This window comes from Lactuca serriola, chromosome 2 (genome assembly GCF_051521515.1).
Source record: "Lactuca serriola cultivar US96UC23 chromosome 2, Lser_US96UC23_V15, whole genome shotgun sequence".
Classification (NCBI taxonomy): domain Eukaryota; kingdom Viridiplantae; phylum Streptophyta; class Magnoliopsida; order Asterales; family Asteraceae; genus Lactuca; species Lactuca serriola.
Genome location: NC_136409.1, coordinates 56,099,527 through 56,123,410, shown reverse-complemented (window position 1 = coordinate 56,123,410; position 23,884 = coordinate 56,099,527). Strand labels below are relative to the sequence as shown.

Here is a 23,884-nt window from a genome sequence, read left to right as displayed (position 1 = left end):
GGATGCTTAAGCCCTAAGCAACCCATGGACTCCCTCCTTAGAGACCTAGGACGATTTCTAATGGGTTTCCCCATAGAATTAGTCCACCCCTCTAATATGGAGTCCATTAGCTCAATATTCAACTATCACACAATTGACAATTCTAGTCCCTTAAGTTTAATTAATGTCTTTTAGCCAGAAACTTAATTCTTATTAGTTCTTGACTAATATTAATTAAACAATATGATTTCTCTTTTAATATATTATTCTCATAATATATTAATAAATCATAATTAATCCTCTCTCTCCATCATTCATCCTATCAAGTTGCTTTGGTGAAGGCAACCCAAAAGGACCATGCACCATCAGGTCAAGTACATACCAAAATAGTTATGGACTTAGACACTAATCCAACACTTTTGTTTCTTTTTGCTCCTTTTTCTTTTAAATTTTGTATTTTTTCCTGTCGCGATTTAGTTGCTTGCTAATCGTTGACCTTTAATGATATTTGTCGTTTAAAAAAAACCAATTCTAAGGCGTAAACTTGTAATTGTATATCGTAGAATGTGTGTCATACGCTCTAAAAATAGTATAGTATTAGGACATAAAACATAGTGTCACAACTAGGAATTTTGACGCCTTGTAAACATTGAACAATGATAACAAATGTGAACCAAAAGTGTGAAAGCATGTATGATTCATATTCAATAACAACAAAACATCCATCAAACACTTCATACAAGCACATCAAATAGTCAACAAAGGATTGGAAACCCTAAAAATCTTGGTTTAAGTCCATTTTGGACTAGGATTTCCTTATTGGGCCTAATGGACCAATAAACTTCCAATTTGACTAATTTGGGCTTAGAACACTTATATGGGCTCTAATTTGGACCCATTTTCAGTTATTTTAACATTTTGGGCCATATTGAGCCTAGAATGAAATAAAATACCCTAATGAACCTTATTGGGTCACAACAAATTTATATAGCCCTAATGGGTCATAAAAATCATTCTTTGTTTTATTTGGGCCGAAAATTTCATAATTAAGTCATAATATGGGCTTAAACACAAGAAGCCCAATATTCTTCCTTTCCTTTCTCCTCTTCTTGGCCCAACAACCCAACATAGACGAGAGTTGACTTTCATTTGCCACTTCTTTATTACCTCTTGGATCTCCATGCAATAACTCATGTTCACACGCACACATCATTTCAACACTCTCTCTTCTCTCTCTAATCTATCCTCGGCCGAGAGCAAGGGAAAACACACACACACACAAAACACTTAAAACTCTCTTTAAGTCTTCAAGAACATCTTCTCACTTCTCCTTTAAAACTTTCAAGATTTAAGAGCATTTCAAGGAGGATTTTCCACAAAATTCATCATCTAAGGTAATTTCATGTTTAATCTATGATCTAACAACTTCATTTCATCAAAAAAACTCTTCCTAATCTATTCAAACTCATGTTTACCATCTTAGAAGCCTCTAAGTTCGAGATCTTCCAAGAAGGCTTGCTAGGATCGAATCTTCTTCATTTATCTCTTCAAAAACCGAACCCACAACTCAAGGTGAGCTTCATACCCCTATCTTTAAGGTTTTCATATGTTTTATGGGGGGAGAATACAAGAAAATGTGTAGATCTATGTGTATGTGTATGTTATGTGTGATTTTATGCATGTATGTATGATTTTATGTGTTTTTGTGATGAACATGTAACCAAAAAAGGGTGATATCACGAGATCTATGACATAAGAAAGAAAACAAACATGATCTAAGTTATTTTGCACCCAACAAGTCAAGAATAATAACTTATAAGATTGCGATAAACATATTTCAACATAAAGTCCATTCTTGGGCTTAAATTGTCAAAAATACAAAATTTAGGTTAAAGGTTGCCAAATCATGGTTTCTTAAGGGTTAAAGAGTCAAAATAGTTAAAATAATTGTTTTTCTGAATATTAAAATTTTCAAAGGACTTGAAATGTAAATCTTTAGCTTAATGGGCTAATTTTTGGGCTTTCGGCCCAATAAGCCCAAAATTGCGAAAATATGACATTTAAAAGGGCTGAAGTAGTAAATTCTTCAAAACAGGGGATAAAAAGTGTAACAAAACTATTTCAAGGGTTAAAGATGGTTTTCGTTTCCAAAAAGGATAAAAAATGTAAAGTTTTTGGATTTTGGGCTAAAAGTGTAAAAATTGCAAAAAGTTGGGCTTTAACCGGAAAATATCATTCTGGAAGGGATGAAACTGTTAACAAAATAGGTTTCAAGTTAAAAATATAATTTTAACAAATCTATGATGCAAAAGTGTCAAGAAAATGTTTTAAGGACCTAAAATGACTTTTCTTTTATATTAAGGACTACATTTGTTATTTTACAAAAGAAAGGGGTTGAAAAGGTCAAATCACTATTTTGAAACCAATTATTTTAATTATAGAATATTGAGTAAAAAATACTAATCTACGGTTTACAAAAATCGAAAGACAAATACACGTATAACTCCAAATATCGTTACAAACAAAACGATCGGTCTCGAGTCGATACGAAACAACAATCGTTAAATCGAACTCTCCAGTAGATATGTGATACCTAAGACAAGTAAACATTCGACACATGGGCTTGAAAGTTTCAAATCATTCTTGTTAAACCTTGCAAGTCCATTAACATGATCTTTGGGCCCAAGGGATAATAATTGTATGTTATTAGGCCTTCTATGACCCAATTCCATATAAGGGACCTTCAATGGCTCTTAAGTGCTATTGGGCCCTAGTGATCCAATAGTATTGCCAGTAAGGTCAAAGTAATCAAATGCGAGATGGGCCAACGAGTCTTTCGCATCCCCGACGGCCTAAAGTAAACTCACGGAAGTAGCAGGATTTGTACTCCTCTTTTCCTCGTTTGCTAGGCTTATGAGTAAACAAGATAAACAGATTCAGGTTGATGATCGAGAGTAATCAAGGTGGTTGGATTAAGTGAGTGATAACGGGCGACGCCTCTAAGGATCGTTCGTAAACTATAGTTATAACTAGTCATTACTAATGCATGATTATAACAACTCACAAACCTTAATTAATCCAACACCACCCGAGTAATCAAGGAAGAGTAATCAAAATCATTCATTGTGGCGGTATAACAATTTGAGAAATCACTGTATTTTATGTATTTGGAAAACATCGGGTTTTCCGGGGAAGTTCAACATTTTCACTTGTACGTTTAATACTAAGTTCTTCAATTATACATGTTTTGAAATCATGATGCATATTGTACGGATCTTCACACCTTTTTATAAACAATGGCCTTTTTAGAAAATATTGGATTTTCTGGGTTTTACAAACTACACAAATCATTTTTATCACAACATTGCTTATGAACTCACAAACATTCCATATGTTGACCGTTTTTCCAAAATAATTTGTATTCTCAGGTAACAGGTAAGCCAAGGAATAAGTACCAAGTATGTTAGTATGTTTTGTCATTGAAAACTATCTAATAGTTTATGTATGGATTTGTAACGTTAAAACAATGTAGTTGATGTGAACAATTTCAGTTGTGATATATTAATGCATGGTGATGTTTATGTTATGATTCATGTATATTCATTGTGATGATATTCAATTTAAGTCACGCGAGCCCTCGGACGTTTCCGTTGTCTGGTTCGGAAAGTGTGACACATAGGTTGTGAGGTTTAAATGCCAAACTTCTTTCCGTCGTCTTTAACTTTGAATGACCGACATTGTCTGTCATTAAAGCCTTTTGTGCAATAGTGTTAGATCCCTTGATAAGTGTTTTAACTTTGAATGACTAACATTGCCAGTCATTAAATTAAGCCTTTTGTGCAATAGTGTTAAATCCAGTGATAAGTGTATAGATGCACTCAAATGATTCGGTTGATATTATTCATTGAGAGATAAAGAAACCAACATTAAACTTATATAAAAATGATTCTATCCATGACTAATTTTCAATGATATTATATATAGGACGGATATAGGGAAATACGTCATTTCGCATTAAGAAATTGATGGATGCTTTGTCGAGAGTAAATTTTGCGTAAAGTCATAGAAATTGAGGATTAAGTAGTCGTAGCAAAGTCCATGAAATTGACCACTATTAATCCTTGGAAGATTCGAAGTGTATTTAGAATAATATGAGAATAAAAAAGGGTTTCTAACATAAAATTCCTGAAGCTTAGCAAAAAATTTCAATTTTGTCTTATATAATGATTTTTTGTTCATCAATTTCCAAAATTTGCCAATAATGTTTTTCATTTATGTCCAGGTTTCTAAATTATAACTAAATCAAAGTTAGGAAAAAAAATGCCCTTAAATTGACAAAGCTTTTTGTGTTTTTAGCCTTTTTCCAAACAATGTATTTATACAAACTTTACTTAAAAAAGTTATATATTAAGTACATTTCTTTATATATGATATGAGTACGTATTATATATATATATATATATATTAAGCATAAAAGACTTGTAAACTTAAAGGTTTTTTTGTAAATTTGTTTTATTATCTAACAAGAACAAAATAATAATAATAATAATAATAATAATAATAAACAACTCTTGGATATTATCAAACAAAAAGTTGTCATAATGACCAAACCGATAACACTTTGATAGATGGATTGGTCCGGCTCCCCTTAAAGCTGTTTTCCCAGAGTTGTACTATCTGGAGAAGTGCAAACACTGCAAGGTTGATGATATAGATTGTCTGCAGTCGGATGTATATGGGATTGGTCTGTTGTTCCTTCGAGTGTTTCTCAGAGGCAAGAACTTCGATCACTCACTACATTTATTGGAGATTTCCAGCCATCTGACTGTAGTGACTGCTGGACGTGCCCAATGTCCGGTGATTGTGTCTTCCGTGTGGATTCCCTAAGGGGAAGGATTGAGGATTCTGGGAACACACCATCAATAGGTGTTATTGACGGAGCTTGAAGCAAAGGGACTGATAAACGGGTCTGCTATATTTGGAAGTCCAGATGTGACAGAATATTTAATGGATCTAGGAATCCGGCTGAAATGGTGGTTGATAGTATAAAATCTGTTGTACTCACGTGGTTGAAGTTTAGGAGAGATATATGCGCTCATATGTTTGGGCTCAATGGTGTTCTTGTTTGTTTTCCTGTTTGTAAAACTCTATTACTTTGTTCCCCTTGTCTAGCTACTTGTTAGACTATGGTGATTTTTTTTATATATAATATTATATTTGCCGGTTTTAAGAAAAAAAGAAACTTAAAACTTGCTTCAATTATTCAAATTATTATGCATGATATAAAATGGAACACCAAAAAACTAAATCAAAATATATAGTTCCACTCAGAACAAAACTTATTAAGCATTTAAGTTCGTCCACACTATTATTCCCATTTGCATGATGTTGGGAGTTTGCAAAATGAGAATCTATGGACCAATCAATACCAACAAAACCAGTTTTGAAATAACACCTAGAATATCCAAGTTTGCAATTTAAGCCTGTCTTTCAAGACTCAAATTAGAAAATTAAACTGAAATTAGGCAACCAATATCAAAACTCGGACCATAAGTTTCATGCATACTACTCCGTAAACGCTTCGGTATTTAAATATTGATGTGAATGTGGCTTTCTAAGTCCATATTGATGCTTCTTCTTAGGCTTGTTCTTGTAATCATTTGGGATAAAGCTTCCTACAACCATCTGCCATATTCAGTATAGACAAAAGTTATTTGCTAAGTATAGGTTTTATCTTGCTTCATTAGAGTAAAACTAAATTGTTTTTAAATGGTTAAACTTTGAGAGCATCCACAATCATAAGTTTAATGGAAAAGTTGACTGGATTGAAAATTCTAGTTTTGATTCGATAGATGAAACTCTACCATTATGAGGGGCCATATTGACATTCAATGACTTTGAATTCAATGACCATTAAACTCTTTAATGAAAAAAAAAAGTTTTCTATCTCTTAAATAAATATTCTAAGTTACTTTTGTAATATTGTAATAAACTTTGTAAAGTTTTCAATACATTGTAAAAAAAAATTGATTGAATTGTATAGAATATGAAAAACTAATTAATTGAATTGTATAGAATATGAAAAACTGATATTGAAATATTTTGAAGTGGGAATTAAAAATAAATAAACACTTCTTACATATTATATGTAGAAATAAAGTGTCGATAATAAGATCAGTTGAAGGGTCATGTAAGTTTTAATTAGTGCAAAATTCAAATGAATTCTTACTTGGACTGGTGTAGCAGCCAATAGAGAACCAACAAGGGTGCCACCAATTACATGACCATCAGAGCAGGCCAACAAGACATTAAAACCTTCTGTTTGAATTCTACCATATTCAGAAATGGTGTATGAGCCCGATAAACGCAGAATTTCATATTGTTCCTGCATCAAACTAAATATTAGTTCATTTTTATATCAAGTGATATAGAAACGACTAAACGTCAGTGATATTAACCTAAACCCCAATAAATTTTTTTATCTTTAGATACGTCATGTGGCATAAGAGAAAATTTATTAACCTTTCTCTCTCTCTCTCTCTCTCTCTCTCTCTCTCTATATATATATATATATATATATATATATATATATATATATATATATTGTTAGCCTAATAAGATTTTAGGCTTTATCTTGTATTGAGTTTTATAATTGGATCTTTTAGCTAGGAAACCCTAATTAGCTAGTTTATATATTATGTATTTCCCTTCTATTTATCTGTACTTCTCTTTGATAACAATATGAAACCCTAGTTGTATATGTTTTTCACTTGTTAGTTTTCATGATATCAAAGCTCGGTTGATTATCTGTACTTTTCGTTTTGGGGAGTGAGTTCATGGGGTACTGAATATGTTTTAATGATTTAAGATGAAAACCTTCTAAGGTGAAACTTAATGTAAAATGCATTGTAAGTGCACTTTTTATATCTTTGGAGCCTTTATTGTTTAGGATGTTAGTTTTGACTAATTTAGATATTTCCAAAACTAGAGTGTTAAATTTGTTAAAGAGAGTTAAGATGTTCTAGTATTTAATACACTACAAATCCTGTGATAATCATTCAAAGGGATTGACATTATCAAAGTGATTTGGGATCATTCTAAATGGTGGTCTTTCATATGGTGGCGACTCTTGAATAAATCTAAGTTAGATTGAGATTTTATTATCAAGAGAACTTTGGAAAAGGAATAAAACACTTGGTTTTTACAAGAACCTCATTTTCTCATATTATTCATAGGAGTATAGGGAAATCATAAGTGAATGATATATTTGAATTGGAATTTTACATTGGATTCTAATAGTACGTAACTTTTAATTTAGTTGTTTTAATGGTATTATATATGTTTTAAAGCATTGTTTCTAATATGTTAGTAGATCATTGAAAGTTATTTTGCGTGAGTTGGAATCAAATATGATAAGATGACCGGCCTTTTGAACTGGTTTTCCACATTTTTATGGTGTGTAGCGGCGACCTTACAATATCAACGATAATGACATTGTATTTTTAGCATATGATTGTTATTGATGGCATATTCCTTTTTTTTTGCTACATTAATGTGATGATAATATACATATATTTAAAAATTAAGTGTGGTTCTTTACTTAATTCGAATAAAAAAATAAGTATTCTAAACTTACGAAGTGTATATGTATATTGTATTCTGTTATATTTCTTTACATAACAAGAGAATGTTGTGAACTTAAGAAGAGTGTGTGTATGTCTTTAATTACGTTATTATCAAAAACTAATATAGTGTTTGTGAAAATAATAGTTGTATATCTTTATTTGTTTGATATATCGATAAGATGTTAAATATAAGAAATAAAGTGATGTGTATATTTATTTTCTTTGTTAAAGAGACAAATGTTGTCTACTAAAATCTTAAGGGTTTAGGTCATTTTTGGTCACTTAACTTTTGGTTTTGTGCTCATTTGGTCACTTAACTCTTTTTAAGTTTTAAAAGGTCATCAAACTTTTGTCTTTGTGCTCGCTTAGTTACTTCACTTTTGGTTTGGTCACATTTACTCACCTAACTTTTAAAATTGTGCTCATTTAGTCACTAAACTTTTAAATTTTTTTAAAAGTTTGGTGACTAAATTAGCAAAAGTTTAAAAGTTAGGTGACCAAATGAGCACAAATCTAAAAGTTAAGTGACTAAATGTGACCAAACCAAAAATTAAGTAACTAAATGAGCACAAAGTCAAAAGTCTGATAACCTTTTAAAAATTAAAAATAGTTAAGTGACCAAATAAGCACAAAACCAAAAGTTAAGTGACCAAAAATGACCTAATTTGAAGGCAATGAAGAAATTATCTGATTTGAAGTCTTGAATTACCTGATTTGAAGGCAATGAAGAAATTATCTAACTTCATTTGGGGAGTCATGTGTTTAACTCTAGTGTTCCTAAGTATCACTTAATATGCGACCGAGATAATATACATGTAGTATCTACTCGTATGGGATTAGAGGTGATATGATTTCTTTGGCTCATAAACTTGAGATTAGGCATTGATCTCAACTTTATTTTGAGTTTAATTTGGATGGTTAGATTGTAACTCTAGAACATTCTCAAAAGAAATATACGTGGTTCTTATAAGTCATTGTGTGGTATATAAGGCTTTGCTATTGTGAGTATTTATTTGTGATAACCTATGAAAAACATAAAGGAGATTAAAGCCACATTTATATGAGTATGATGATTATTAGGAAAAAGGGCTTGGAATATGAGAAATAATGAGTCTATATCATTTCATTTTGTTATTGTACTTGTTATGTTTTTCCTAAGTGTGTAATTAAGTGTTGTGTTTGTATTCTGTTTATATTGTTTTTGTTGTAAATGTCATGTTATGAAAAGTTTATTTGTTTATATGTGTAAAAGATGTTTAATTCAAAATGCTGTTTTAAATAATATGATTTTCAAATACGTGATGGTTATTAGTTTGAGAGAACAATGGTAATTAAGATGTGTCTAATATGTGAGTGTTTCCTAATAAAGTGTTTTAAATAGAGTGCTTAACTAAGATATATTAAATTATATATTTCATAAGGATGTTCGGAAAGGATGTGTAGATAAAATATACTCAAAATGTGTTTATAATGCAACTATTTTTATAAAGGATTTTAAAGTGTGCGAGTAATTAGTCTATACGGGATAAGAAAGAATTAGTGAGAGGCTTTGATCAAGATGGGTTGGGTTTAGAAGTAGCATTGGGTGTTAAGATTATTTGTTATCTCTTATTCAATTTAGACCATCAATTCTGATTAAACAATTAACAAATCTATTTGTTGGTATATAAATTTGTGAAAGTTCGAAATTATGTATTACTTTGAGATGTTTTCCAATTTTAAAATGGATATTTTAGATGTGGTTTCAAATCAAATATGAGAGGGATGTTATAGAATAAGTTTTAGTGAAATGTGATAACAATGATTAAATGATTAGGCTAAGATCACACTTAAGTGTAACAATATTTTTTAACAATGTAACTTGGGCTTAAAGAAAACTAACTTTATCTTTGAGATGTTTATCTGACATAGATATTAAATCGAGGGTACTTTCATGTTTGAGGCAATATACCTTTCCATGATATTACATATTATATTTTCCTATACCTTGTTATTATTCTATGAATGATAGTAACATGAGTTTTCATCTCAAAATTATAAAATAGGAGTGAGTAGCAGGATGATTATAACAAAGATTTGTCATAAGTGTGGTGTAAACTTGTTTCTTGACTCATATGATGAGTCACATGAAAAGATCATAATGTACTTCGAAACTGAATTCTACAAGATGGTCAACCAGTTAGCGGGACTCCTAATTTTGATGATTATTCAAGACCTATAATAATTGCAATGGAAAGAAGCATGAGTCGTGACAAAGAATGGACGGACACAAGAAGACGAAGATTGAAACAGTTATGGAGGAACGGAGACCGACCAAGATGGAACCACGCCAGAGTCAAATCAATGTTTGTGACTAACCTTCCAGGGGTGGCCAGGAAGGAAAACCTAATGAACATCCTTTCTAAACATGGAGAGGTTGCTGATGTTTACATGGAGACGAAGAGAGATGTTAATAAAAAAAATCTTTTGCATTTGTAAGATTCAAGAAGAATGGAGATGACCAGAAGTTGGAGAAAGACCTTCAAGGAATTAAATTCGGAGGAAGAATACTAGAAGTAAACATTGCAAGATTTGAAAGAAAACCTGCTAGTAATCCAGATAGACAAAACGGTACAAATCAGAATCAAAATAGACTCCTCTTGTACCACGATTTAATGCTAGGGATAACAGATCCTTCTCGGTGTTCGTAACGGGGGAAAATAAATATTCTAGAGCTCCTCCCCCCCCCCCCTCCCCTAATAGAAAGTTGGTCCTATCAATATCTTGGATAACTCCCCACTCCGTGTATGGATGAAAGGGAAACACATGCTGATAGGAGAACTTCACAGTTTTGATCATCTTGAAAAGGCCTCATACCCTTTTAATTAAGAACTATCACGGATCCGATTCTAAAATAAAATACCTTGGTGGGTTAAGAATTGGAGTGAAGTTCATGAACAAAGCTAGCATAAATGTATTCATGAATGGGTGGACTGAATGGTTTGCTAAAGTTGAAAGTTGAGATATCACGACACCAAACTCTGAAAGGATTGCTTGGATAAAAATCATAGGTCTCCTACCAGAACCGTGGTCTGAGGAAAACTTCTCGACAATCGCAGAATCAGTTGGTAGAGTTGTGGTCCCTTTTGAGGTGGATCAATCAAATATAAATCTATCCTACGAAAAAGTTGGTATCCTAACAACCTCGTTATCAATAATAACTAGTGAGCCTCTAGTGGAAGTCAACGAAAGAATCATAAAATTAAATTTTTTGGAACCAGACTTAGATTGAGCTCCCATTAAGCAACTAAATTATTCGACGGATGTGAGTTCCTCATCGGAGGATGGAGAGGATGATAACGAAGTGGATGATGAGGATGGGTATCTGTCAGACACAATTCCAATGGAGAATAACAATGAAGAACTGGAGGAAGGTGATATTGGACCCACTGATGCTAAAGTGGTAAAGGATTCCTACGTGGAAAACATGAACTTGGATGTTAGAGGCAATGTCCGTTCACCAGAGGTGACATCATCACCGGCGGAGGGAGCTACGAACGAGGAAAAAGGGTCGGGTGGGAACGCCACACTTGGAGAACATCAACAGTCGGACGTAGACATTAATGTGCATGGGGAACCAATGGAGCAGTTTGAAACAGTTAATAATAATAATGGTAACAAAGTCGTGATGCATGCAGAAACAATTATGATATTCCCTTCTTAAAGTGGGGTGAACAGGAATGTGGGTCTGGGGGAAATGTTTAATGGGCTTTTGAACAACCTGGTTAGGTCCGTTTGCTTTGAGTCGTTTCTAAACAATCTGGGCTTTGAGGAAACTCAATTGGGTTGGACGGATGTGAATTTTGAAGGTGCACAACATAAAAAAAGGAGAATTTCAAATTCAGTCGTTGATGGACACCTTGACTACTCGCATCCCCCCACGCCTCAACCTTCATTTGACCTTAATAGAGCCCCAATTCCATCCCCTATCCCTCATCTAGACTCGGATATGAACTCCTCATCCGCTTCGTTTGAATTCAAAAACACTATTGAAAGTCGGTAGGATGTTGGGTTTTGAGGTTGACGCAGATTACACGATCTTTATGGAAGTCCTCGGCGATGAAGGTGAGAACCAAATTCCCCAATGAATTTGATTACCTTAAATATTAGAGGTCTCGGAGAGAAACACAATTTTGAGTGGGTTCGTAGGCTTAGAAATGAACACAAGTTATGTATGATCGGAATCCAAGAAACAAAATTGGGGGAATCTTTTTTGCCATTCAACTATGCCAGCTGGTGGGGAGATTCTGACTGCATTTTCGAGCAGGTGTTCACCATAGGGAGGTCTGGCAGTATTATATATATTTGTGATAGTAGAATGTTTAGAGACTATTAAAACTAGATACTACATTGTGACTTTGGGGAATCTTGTTGGTATAAATGGGCTTACTGGCTTTATAAATGTCTATGGTCCATAATCGGAAAGTGAGAAATCAAAAGTCTAGGAAGAATTGTTAACAATTAAGCTTTCTAGACCAGCTAATTGGATTGTTATGGGGGATTTCAACGTGGTTCGTCGCCCTGAGGAGCATATAAACTCAAAATTTTGTCATCGTAGTGCAACTCCTTTTAATCAATTAATTCGAAATAGAGAATTCACTAATTTGTAGATAGGAGGTCAAAGATTCACATATTTTAAAACTCAGGGAGCAGAGTTAAGTAAGTTAGATCGCTTCTTGGTGTGTAAGAATTTCCTGTCTACCTTTCCTCTTGCCTACTGCTTTGCATTGGATAGAGATCTCTCGGACCATTCTCCTATTATTCTAAGAGCTCATTGTGATGATTTTGGTCCCCCTCATTTCAAGTTGCATAACTCATGGATGCTAAAAGACAGTTTTGACGTGATAATTAAGAAGGTGTGTTTGGAGTTCATGGGTTATGGTACACCGGATATGTTCTTGCTGAATAAATTAAAACAGCTAAAAATGGCTATTCGATGTTGGAAGCCTGATAAGTAAAGGAGGAGAATATGGAAATAGAAACATTAAAAAAAAAATATTGGTTGATATTGAATTCACGGTGGAATCCAAGCCCTTAACATCTATGGAATTGGAGGAAAGATCAGTATGGGGTTAAGATTGCAGAACATGCGAGAGCGATTGCTTTAAACCTAAAACAAAGATCAAAACTCAAATGGGAGGTGGAAGGAGATGAAAATACACGATTCTTCCATGGTTATGTCAATAACAGAAATACGAAAAATCATATACAGAGGATTATGGCTGTTGGAATCCAGACAACCAATCCGTTTGAAATTAAGCAGGAGGCAAAAAAATTCTTTGAAGAGAAATTCAAGGAAAAATGGCCAAACAGACCATTATTCCGGAATTCTTGATTTCACAAGCTCTCGGAATCGGATGCTTGTTTCCTTGAAGTGGGATTCACAATGGAGGAAATACAAAAATGTAGTTTGGTCATGTGGTGGGGACAAGTCCCTGGGCCCGGATGACTTCACATTCAAGTTCTTCAAAAAATATTGGGAACAACTAAAAAACGATTAATGGAGCTGGTGAAGTTTTTCGAAGGGCGTGGTAAGCTGTCGAGGGGATGCAACTCTTCATTTATTTGTCTCGCTGCTAAGTCCAAGGATTCGATTCACTTTGGTGACTTTATACCAATAAGTTTGATAGGATTACTATATAAAATCATAGCTAAGTTGCTTGCTCTTAGACTTATAAGGGTTATCGGAAGCGTCACTGATGAAGTACAATCCGCTTATGTTGAAGGAAGAAATATTATTGAGGGCCTGATGATTGTCAATGAACTTTTCTCCCGGGCAAAGGCTAGAAGCAGAAAGCTGCTCCTGTTCAAAGCAAGTTTTAACAAAGCCTTTGATTCGGTGAATTGGGCATTCCTTGAATCAATCATGGATCAAATGCAATTCGGGGTGAGATGGCGACTTTGGATTTGTAATTGTTTAGAGTCTGGAAGAGCATCGTTGATCATTAACGAGAGTCCAACAAAGGAATTTCCAATGTCAAAAGGGGTTAGGCAGGGCGACCCACTATCCCCCTTTCTCTTCATAATCGCGATAGAAGGACTAAATTTGGCTATGAAGACAATAGTGGAAAAAGACATGTTTGACGGGATAAAATTTCCAAATTCTAACATGTGTTTGTCCCACTTATATTATGCAGATGATGCATTGTTCATACGAGAATGGTCGAGGCGAAACATCGCTAATTTGGCAAGGATCTTATGATGCTTTCATATCTCGTCTCGGTTGAAAGTGAACTTCAAAAAGTCGAAAGTGTTTAGAGTGGGTGCATCCTCCATGGAAATATCGACTTGGTCTGTCCCTCTTTGATGTGAACCATCATCGATCCCATTCACCTACCTTGGTATTCCCGTGGGTGAGAATATGAATAAAAAAATACATAGAGGCCAGTTATTGAAAAGTTTCATTCCAAGTTATCTTCATTGAAAGTGAAATAAATAGAGGACGTAATTCAAAGCTCAAGTTATTATTGAAAAATCAAAAGTAGAGTATCAAAGATATACCGTGGAGGATTTCCGAAAAAAAATTGGATGAATTTACCCCCACCTTATCGAGACCTAGAGTTGAATGGTTGAAAGAAGTCTCACTCAAAGTACTGTGTTTCGTTTGGCGGGCCAAATGGGGCAGAATCCCATCAGGCATTGGAAGTTAGAGGTGTTCAAATACCCTCAATAAATTGTGGGTATTGTCTGAATGGTGTTAAATCTGCAGACCATAAGTGTGAGTTTGCAGTTATTGTGCGCAATTGGATAATGAATTGGTGTGGTATCAATATGGGAGGTATCGATAACTTAGATACACTTTTACACTTTGTAGCCAATTGGAGCTAGGGTATGAAGAAGCGGAGAACACTTACGATGATATGTTATGGCATGATCTGGAGTATATATGGAAAGCCCGGAATGAGAGGATCTTCAATCACGAGTCCGACTTAGGTTATGGATGACATACAAGCATTGGTTCTCTATTGGTTAAAATATAGGGGATCAATGAGGAATACTCGGTGGTGTGATTGAATCGTGTCTCCATTTGCTCATTTATAATGCGGTGTATTTCTATGTTTCCTGTTCTTTTTTTTTTTTTTTTTCTCTCATGTAATCTTTTTGTTGTACTTTTTCTTGCTGGGCTCATTTAGTTTCTTGCTAGATGTGACCCTTTTATAAAATCGATAGCCGTTTTCAAAAAAAAAAAAAAATAGAAAGTCAAAGAGTAATTAATATAAAATTATTGTTGGTCATGCTTACGGTTTATTAAGGAGAGCATATTTATTGTCAAAGATTCTTAACGAGAATTCAAATGTAAAAATCAAGACCTAAGAAAGAAGTAAAAAACTATTTTCAAATATTGTCATCCCATATTACCCAACGCAGAAAGATGCATACACACACAAAACACCACCTCGTGCTTAAATTCTAATGAACCATAACCCTCAAGATAAATAGTTTATTATTGTCTAAAAAAACATTCTATTTTTTCATATAAATACTCTATTTGATTTTTAAGATTTATTTATTGGTTGAATTTATATTGTATTTCGAAAAACTAATTATAAATAATTTATTATAGATTAACTTTTAATAAAAATGTTAATATAGTGTCTAAGCACCCTTTCGCTTTCGTATAAACCAAATAACACTCCAAAACGATAGTATTCACTCCCATATATCCACTAAATATAATACAACTTTCTTATCCACCTTAAAATACAATTTCACTTCACCACTTTAACTACACCCCTTCATCAACGAATTATCTATTGGAAAGAAATATCATATCCTTATTCAAAAATCATGACCTATTAGGGATAATCTCCCAATTAGTTTTCACATAATCATTTTTACAATAATAACTATACAACCCTTATTAGTTACCTTAAAGATTCAAATCAATTTTTTAAACCACCCATCAAGGCTTAAAGAAAACAAGTCATCCTAAAAAACACATCAAACCCTCATATGTACTTCAGTTGTGAAATATTAATTCAAGCTCTGATCAAGATTTGTTTCAAAACTACTTAAACTTTTTTTTCTCGAATAGCCCGATTTAGTACCTACCATGGCTAGTTGAATACTATATGATGGAACCTAAGCAGTTATCGCGGTCAAGATTTCAATAGCGGTCACATACCGCTATTTGAAATCGCGGTGGTATAACGGTTTTATAATAATATGTATAATTTATATTATATATTTATACAAAATTTATATATTAGATTATTAATACTATATATAATTAATATCATAAAAAATCATATAAAAACATAACATAATCTATATATATATATATATATATATATATATATATATATATATATAATATTCTAATATAGTAATATAAAAACTAAAAAGTGTCAAAATGTAATCACAGTTCAAGTCGTTCGTGGTTTCTATGTACTGAAACAGATGTGAAAGGGAAGTTGTCATTTGTTGCTTTATAGTTTATAATTAATTATATTTATTATTTGGACTTATTAAGACAAAATATTTAGTGGACTAGTTTAAAAAAATAAAGATTTAATACTAAAATAACACACAAATGTTTTTTTCTTTGTCAAAGTAGCACAATATGTACGAAATTATAAAAGCGAGCGTAACGTCGCTATAGCACTGATGAGATTCACGGTAAATAGCGGTCAATAGCGCTGCTAATACCGTCACCGCTATTCGTAAATGCTATTTCAAAATAGCGGTTTAATAAACACCGCAAAATGTTATAGCACCGCTATATAGCATAGGATGGAAGTGTGATAATGGTTTGATTTTCTACTTTGTATTGTAAAATGTAATGAAGTATTCACATTTTTAAAAACATTGTTTGAAAATAATTCTTATAAAATTTATTAATTTTATTTACTAAAATGTTTTTTTCTTTCCTAAGTGTTAGATAACTCGTGGTCTTATAATTGTACCAATGCTTTAATAATAATTCATTGAAATGGGGAAGTAGATGCTCCTAGTTGGTCTAAGTTATGTTTCTATAGACCAAAAAATGTAAATTTAGTATAGACACATATCATGTTCACAACTTAGCCTTAAAATTTATACCAATTTCTAAATACCTTTTTAATTCATTACATCACCTTACTTTGAATAAATCAATAACTTTTAGGCCGTCTGGTATACCGGAAAGTAAATGGCTCATGGTCTACGTGGTCACGAGCGTTGTCCGTGCACACCGGTCCGGACCTTCGTGGTCGTGGTGGGGAAGACGGAGGACCACAGACGTTGCCTCTCTCAACTAACCCGCTTCTTCTTTCTCTTTCTGTTCGTGCTCGTCACTGGTACACCACAACCAGTTCGTGCTTCGTGATAGTCTTCATGGTTGGGTTGTTTGTGACAAGCATTGCAGATGGCCTTAGTTAGACCATCATATATTCACTTGGTTTCTTTTATAATTAAATCAGAATGAAAATTGTTAAGCATGATTTCCCATATGTCTTATCATTGCTTATAACTCATTCGATTAATGGACCTATAGTTATCTATCTTTTATCGTACCAATGGCTTTTCATTTCCCAATGATGAAAGAAAAAAATAAGTATGCATCAAGAGGATAAAATGCTTGATTGACACATGGGAAAGATAGCAAGCGTCGGACATCGTTTATAACTAATAAAAGTTTCACTTTTGACTGACAGAACCGAAAATGTGGAGATCTGGATATATATATATATATATATATATATATATATATATATATATATATATATAGTTAGAAATTTTAGTAGGGTTTATGTTGAGATCTGGATACCCCCTGGATTGTGTAAACACTTTCCGAAACTGATATTCTATCATATGCTTGGGTTACAAGAAATACAGTCTAGGATAATCCCAAGGGGACACTTAAGAATCCAGGCACAAAAAACGTAAGCCAAATTGCTAGAAGATTCAAAATTTCTATGATTAAACGAGAGCTAAAAGAATGATCGTTTCTCCTCAAGATGAGAGTCATTTATATAGCAAACGAGATGTATGGTTTCAAATTAGGGTTGACCATCACGAGTTTCTTTGAAAACAAGTCAAGGGAATCCAGAATTAATGAGGAAACCATTGGTTTCCAAAACTGACGATTTTAGTCAATATTACCGTAATCTCCCTCGAGAATTCGATTTTTCCATTATGTAAATAGCGGGACCCCAGTTAGGGGCTATGCCCCCTGGACCCTCTAGGGCATTGCCTCTAGACCCCACCAAAGGGGCGTTGCCCCTTTGGAAACCCCGGACCTAGGGGTGCTACATAGAGGTACAAACATAGGGGTACTAACACTTTTCTTAGAGATAGAGGCCAATGAGAACTAACAATGATGTGATGAATCATAGGGGTACAAACATTGACTCTAATTAAGACATTGTAAAATATATGTGGAGTGCAAGATTATCTCTCTAAAAAATTCCCTTGTGAGGAGAGCGGGACTCTAACATATGAACATTTATTGGACCGTGTCGTACTGATATGAGATAAACTAATACTCCCCTTCAAAGACAGATGCTCGAGAAGGATTGAGGATAAAAAGGGATATGTTAAGTGAAAGGGTGTGTAAGATATAAGTGGAGCCTTATATTAACTCTTCAAACGAACCCTAATGAATTTTCCAACATATATGGATGTTGACAAGACCATATCGCACAGAAGTAAGATATACTAACATATACGATGCTTGACTAGTTTACTATAGCCTTAAAGGATTGGGCATAATATATAGTAATTACGACTACATGAATAATCAAATGGAAAATTACTCTAGCAAATATAAAAGGTTGTGTTTACAAACTTATAAATATCGTTTATAGACTTTTGCAAACAATTCTCGTTTGTATATAAAGAAAATCACCACTAAACGGTTTTTTTTTTTTTTTTAAATGTAGATATCGAATAATATATACATATATTTATCTTTTTTTTTTTTCATTTCTTTTTATTTCAAATATTTATTATTACTTTCATGCCGATATGGCTTACCACATGGCAAAGACTACAAGCATCAATCATGATTTACACAATATAAGAAAGACACTTTTCTTCAATTAATAGAGCAAAAGCGTGTGAAAGTAAACGCCTTTTCCATCCACATTTTAATCCAAATTTTTTATTAGATTGTGTTAGTTAAGCTTCATATCGCAATCTCTGGTTTCATGATATGTAATAATTTTATAAGCAGAATAAATCAGATTGATATGCAGCAAGAAATTGTATGAATACGAGTATTTAAATACCTCATATTTCAGCAAAACATCACTTGAGCCATAACCTGGCTGACGAATCATGACATTATAAATGGTACCATTTGCTGATAAAATGGAGATGCATCTTGGACCGGTTTGAAAAAGAGCAAGTATTTTTCTAGTTACATCCTACAGAGTTTAATGATAAAAAAACAATCATTGATTAACAATTACACAAAATATTTAATTAAGGTTCAAACATAAGAGCTTTTGCAAATAGCTACCTCTCCAGGAGAAACCTCTATCACATGTGCCTTAAAGTCCATTCCGGTTGTGTATGAATTCGTTTCACCTACAACAAAATTAACAATTATACATTTAACTAAATCAAATGAAAAATGATATAGCTAACTTACAAAAATATGAATTGATATTTACTGAATGTTTTCCACCTACAGGTTAGTGAATACACTTTTTAATTGATATTCACAACAATAACTAAAGTAGGAGGTGTTACAACACTAAACAGTTGTATTTAATTTGGGAATCTATAATAAAAATAACTCATCTTCATGTCGTGCGTTCCAAATGTTTGTAGCTACAAAAGGTCTTCCATGGCCGAGCAGATGAGCTTTGGTGCCAATTGATGGTGTATGACACATAATATAATGACCGATTAGATGAACATGAAGAACAATAAGAGCAGTCCTTACTCTTGAAACTATAGTCTTAATTTTTATAAATCCTTAAGAAACATTATAAATTTGATGACAAATCTTTTATTTATAGTACGTCTAAAACCATAGAAACCTTAAACGCCAAAGGAAACTATCAAAATAAATAAAAAATAACTGATAATATTAAAATAACTTGATAAATGACTCAAAAAATATGGAACACCCATTTTTGTTTATGCTAAGTCCGAACAAATATATGTTTTTTAGATGATCGGTGTGACAATATGGCCCTGAGTGTGCAGACGGTGCGGTCACATGGAGCCTCCGATTTTAATGGGCCTCCGAATTATACGACAAGTTTATAGTTATAGTGTTTGTAACTTTGTAAAAAACATTTTTGTGTGTTATGATTAAATAAAATTGGTCGTATCCGTTATATATATATATATATATATATATATATATATATATATATATATATATATATATATATATATATATATATATATATATATATATATATATATAAAATGTAACATTTGTAAAAGACAGTTTTGTGTGTACGTTATTATTAAATTTGTAAAAAACATTTTTGTAATTTTGTAAAATACATTTTTGTGTTTCATCTTAAATAAAATTAGTAGTGTTGGTTATGTATATATATAACGAATATTTGTTTGCAATCTTGAAATCATTTTAATTATAAAAAAGAATCAAAGAGTATCAAAAGATCAAAATCTACTCATAAATTTTAAAATTAATCCCCACTTTAAGGAAAATTTCTATATCCAATGAAAAATAAAAATATGTTTCTAATATAAATTCTAACAAACAATTTCATATTTTATAAAATACTCTTTACCTCCAAAAAAAATTAAAACAAAAAATCAAATTCTAATCATAAATTCTAAAATGCACTTTGCCCCCAACAAAGTCTTACTTTAAAATATTTGTCAACTACAAGGTGGAAAGTATGATTGAAAGCTTTAGAAATAAACATAAACTTTGTATAAACTTGTTTACGAAGATACTTATATAAAGATCAAAAGTGAAGCTACTTGTCTAACACAGTATACATAATATCAACTTGACATATTTTACTTTATGATTGATATAATTATATGATATCATATATATTGATGTGTTGATGAGACATTTATTAGCGTGAAAACACTTATGGAGTTTTTTTAAAGACTACGGATAAAATGTGTTTGAAAAGGCTTTGGATTGTGCTAGAGTTATAACCTTTAATTTAAGAAATCATGAGGTGTTTGTTGAGGAAAATAATAAAATAACATTAAAAAAAAAGACATTTTGACGAGTGTGAAGTTGGGTCATCTGAACCGGTAGATAAACGTTTACATCAAGAGTCATTCATGATTTAAAATTTTGTATATATAGTTGACGAACTATTAGTTTCATCGGAGTGAATGTTTGAGCAATACAAATAATACGAAGACATTTTTGGTTTTTCATTTACAACAAAAAAGTTAGAAGTCACCAAATACTAGTAAGTTATACGAATGTTGTAAAAATCTTGGAAAGAGGTTGCAAAATAGTCATATCTAAAACGTCGATGCTGATGATTTATCCAACAAACTAAAATTGTTACAAAAAGATTTACCAATCGAAAATAATACAACTAATAAAATATTAAATTTTTTAAAAGTGATAAACACTTGTCTAAGTTGTTGTCTAGCATTATTCCTATTAAACTTACATCCGCAAAAATAAATTTTGTAAAACAAAAGCTTTTAAAAGTTTATTTGAACTGGACCATGTCTCAAAAGAGATTAAACGCTTTGATTTTAATTTCTATTGAGAAAGAATTTATTGATAATATTAATTATGAAACCGTAATAGATGAATTTGCTTCTATAACTTATCGAAAGCCGATATTTAGAAATTAATAATCCGTTGACTTTTTAGTTTTTTTTTTGTTTTGTTTTTGTTTTTTTTTCATTAAATTGCTTATAACAGTTACAACTTATTACTAATGACTGTAGACATAATGTTATGGTAATGAATTTAGTAGATGTTTTTTTAGCAAATTTAAGTTTTGAGATTAGAGGTAGCAAAATTACCTACTAATATTTTATACAAAAAATTATGGTGCCTTAATTTCCGCACAAGGCTTCCAAAAGGTGTTGCTAATAAGACACCTCTTGGACAACCCGTTGATCACTTTTTAAAAAGTCAATCTATAATTAACTACTTATAATCAACTTTTTTCAGAAAACAATTCAATTTAAACCAATAAAAATATTTTAAAATTAAATTAAGATGTGTATATTATAAAATAGGGTCTTTTTAGCCAACTCCATAATGATATCGTATCGATCTTACCAACACCGACATGGCCGGTGTTGGTAAGATCGATACGATGGTGATGAATGATAGGTTTACCAACCAGGAATGACGGATACATGAGATTTTGTTATTTGTGAAATTTACTGATAAATGCTCATCATGACAAAAACTTTTAATTGTGCTATTTATTTCGCAAAATGGTATATATATTCGTGAAATGTAAATAAATATTTCCCGAAATGTAAATAATTTCTCCACAGAAAACATCTGAATTATATACTCATGATTTAAAGATCCTCATATTCTCACTATATATTTATAATATATCTTGAACAAAAGGTGTGTGATAATTTCTCAAAAATTGGTGATTACGTGTACTAAAACTTCCTCGAAAGGAGAAATGATATGAGTAAATAAAAATAGATTGGAAAAGATTACTTCGAACTTACACAATGAATTGACAAAAGGTGGATGAACGGAAACAGGTGGCTGCATTCTTCCTCCTCTGCAAGCGACACAATCAGAAGGCACCAGATTGATCGTCGGCCGTGGTCGTAAATTCTTAGCATGCAGTGTCGGTGGTGATACATATGGCCTTCTTAACTTCTCATTAGACTTATCTTTTCTTGGCCTCCCTCTCTTCTTTCTCACAACTGGAGCACTAACCACATTTCTAGTAGCACCAACATCACCACTGCTAACATGAATTACCAATTCTGATCCTCCACTATAATCTTTGATTCCACCAGAACTCAATGGAGAATCATTTCCAGAGTTGTTTCCTTTTGAATTATCAGAACCATTGATCTTAGTGGCCTCCATTTGCAATCCTTGTTTCATTACAAAGTTTTGAATATAAGGATGTTGTATTCGACTATATATAACGAAGCAGTGCTTTAATGAGGAGAGATATGTCCAAAAAAAGTTATTTTCGAGATTTTATAAATTGTTAGATTTTTATTTTATTTTATTTATAAGTCAAACATAATCTAATGCAATAGATCTCATATAACTTTTCGTTGCTTTTAATTTGTATTTATTTTTTTTAGATTTTCTATTTATTTTTAATAAAAACTAAATACAATATATGTACTAGTTTACTATAATAAATCAAAGTTTTTCCAACTTTTTCATTTAAACACATAACATTTTCTAAAATTTTTAAATTTTTTATTTTCCACTTGTCATTTTATTATATTTTTCATTTTATTAAATTAAAATTTCACTTTTAATATGTAAGGTAATATATATATATATATATATATATATATATATATATATATATATATATATATATATATATATAATGTATTCAATATAGTAAAACCTCATTAATTTTAATAATTCAAAATTTTTTTCATTTTTCTTATAAATCTAAAATTTACAAATTGTTAAACTTTTATATTTAATTTTTTTTAAATAAACTTATATAATACATAGGTCTCACACCCATTGGTTAAATATATAAACCTGAAATTTTGTTATTCTTGTCCATATGCACTATACGTTTCAATTAATATTCAGTTTTTTATTTAACAACTCATGTTAGTTTTTACCATCTAATAAATCAATTTGTTACCTTACAAGTATAAAAATGCAAATTGATTCACTTGTCATTTCTACTCACTTTTATATATATATATATATATATATATATATATATATATATATATATATATATAACTTTATACTATTATTTATCAATGAATATATATGAAAAACCACATATCAATATTTACATAAAATTTACTAAATTAATATATATATATATATATATATATATATATATATATATATATATATATATATATATATATATATATATATGGCTAGGTTAATTTGTTTCTTACATCTATTGTGTGTCCATAGGCACAATTCTGAACCAATGGATAAATAAAATCAATGGACATGATCTGGGGGTCTACCATATTACAATAGGGTAACATGTATTATATAATCACACAAATTTCAACAGAAATGTGTTTTGGTCAATTAACCTATATTAAAAAAGGAAATTTTCAGATTTTAAAGGATAATTAATTTTCTTTTTTTAAATCTGAATTTTTTAAATTAATTCAAATTTAATTATATTATA

General features: G+C 31.6%; 1 protein-coding gene across 1 annotated transcript; it reads right to left on the bottom strand.

The window, feature by feature from the left end:
- Positions 1 to 5,283: 5,283 nt before the first annotated feature.
- Positions 5,284 to 22,620, bottom strand: LOC145090307 (AT-hook motif nuclear-localized protein 1-like). Its single transcript, XM_079028590.1, has 5 exons — positions 22,239 to 22,620; positions 19,087 to 19,154; positions 18,854 to 18,991; positions 6,209 to 6,364; positions 5,284 to 5,664 (listed from the first exon to the last, which is right to left on the bottom strand). The coding sequence occupies exons 1-5, from the start codon at positions 22,609 to 22,611 to the stop codon at positions 5,545 to 5,547; spliced, it is 855 nt and encodes a 284-aa protein (XP_078884716.1). The 5' UTR covers positions 22,612 to 22,620; the 3' UTR covers positions 5,284 to 5,544.
- Positions 22,621 to 23,884: the final 1,264 nt, after the last annotated feature.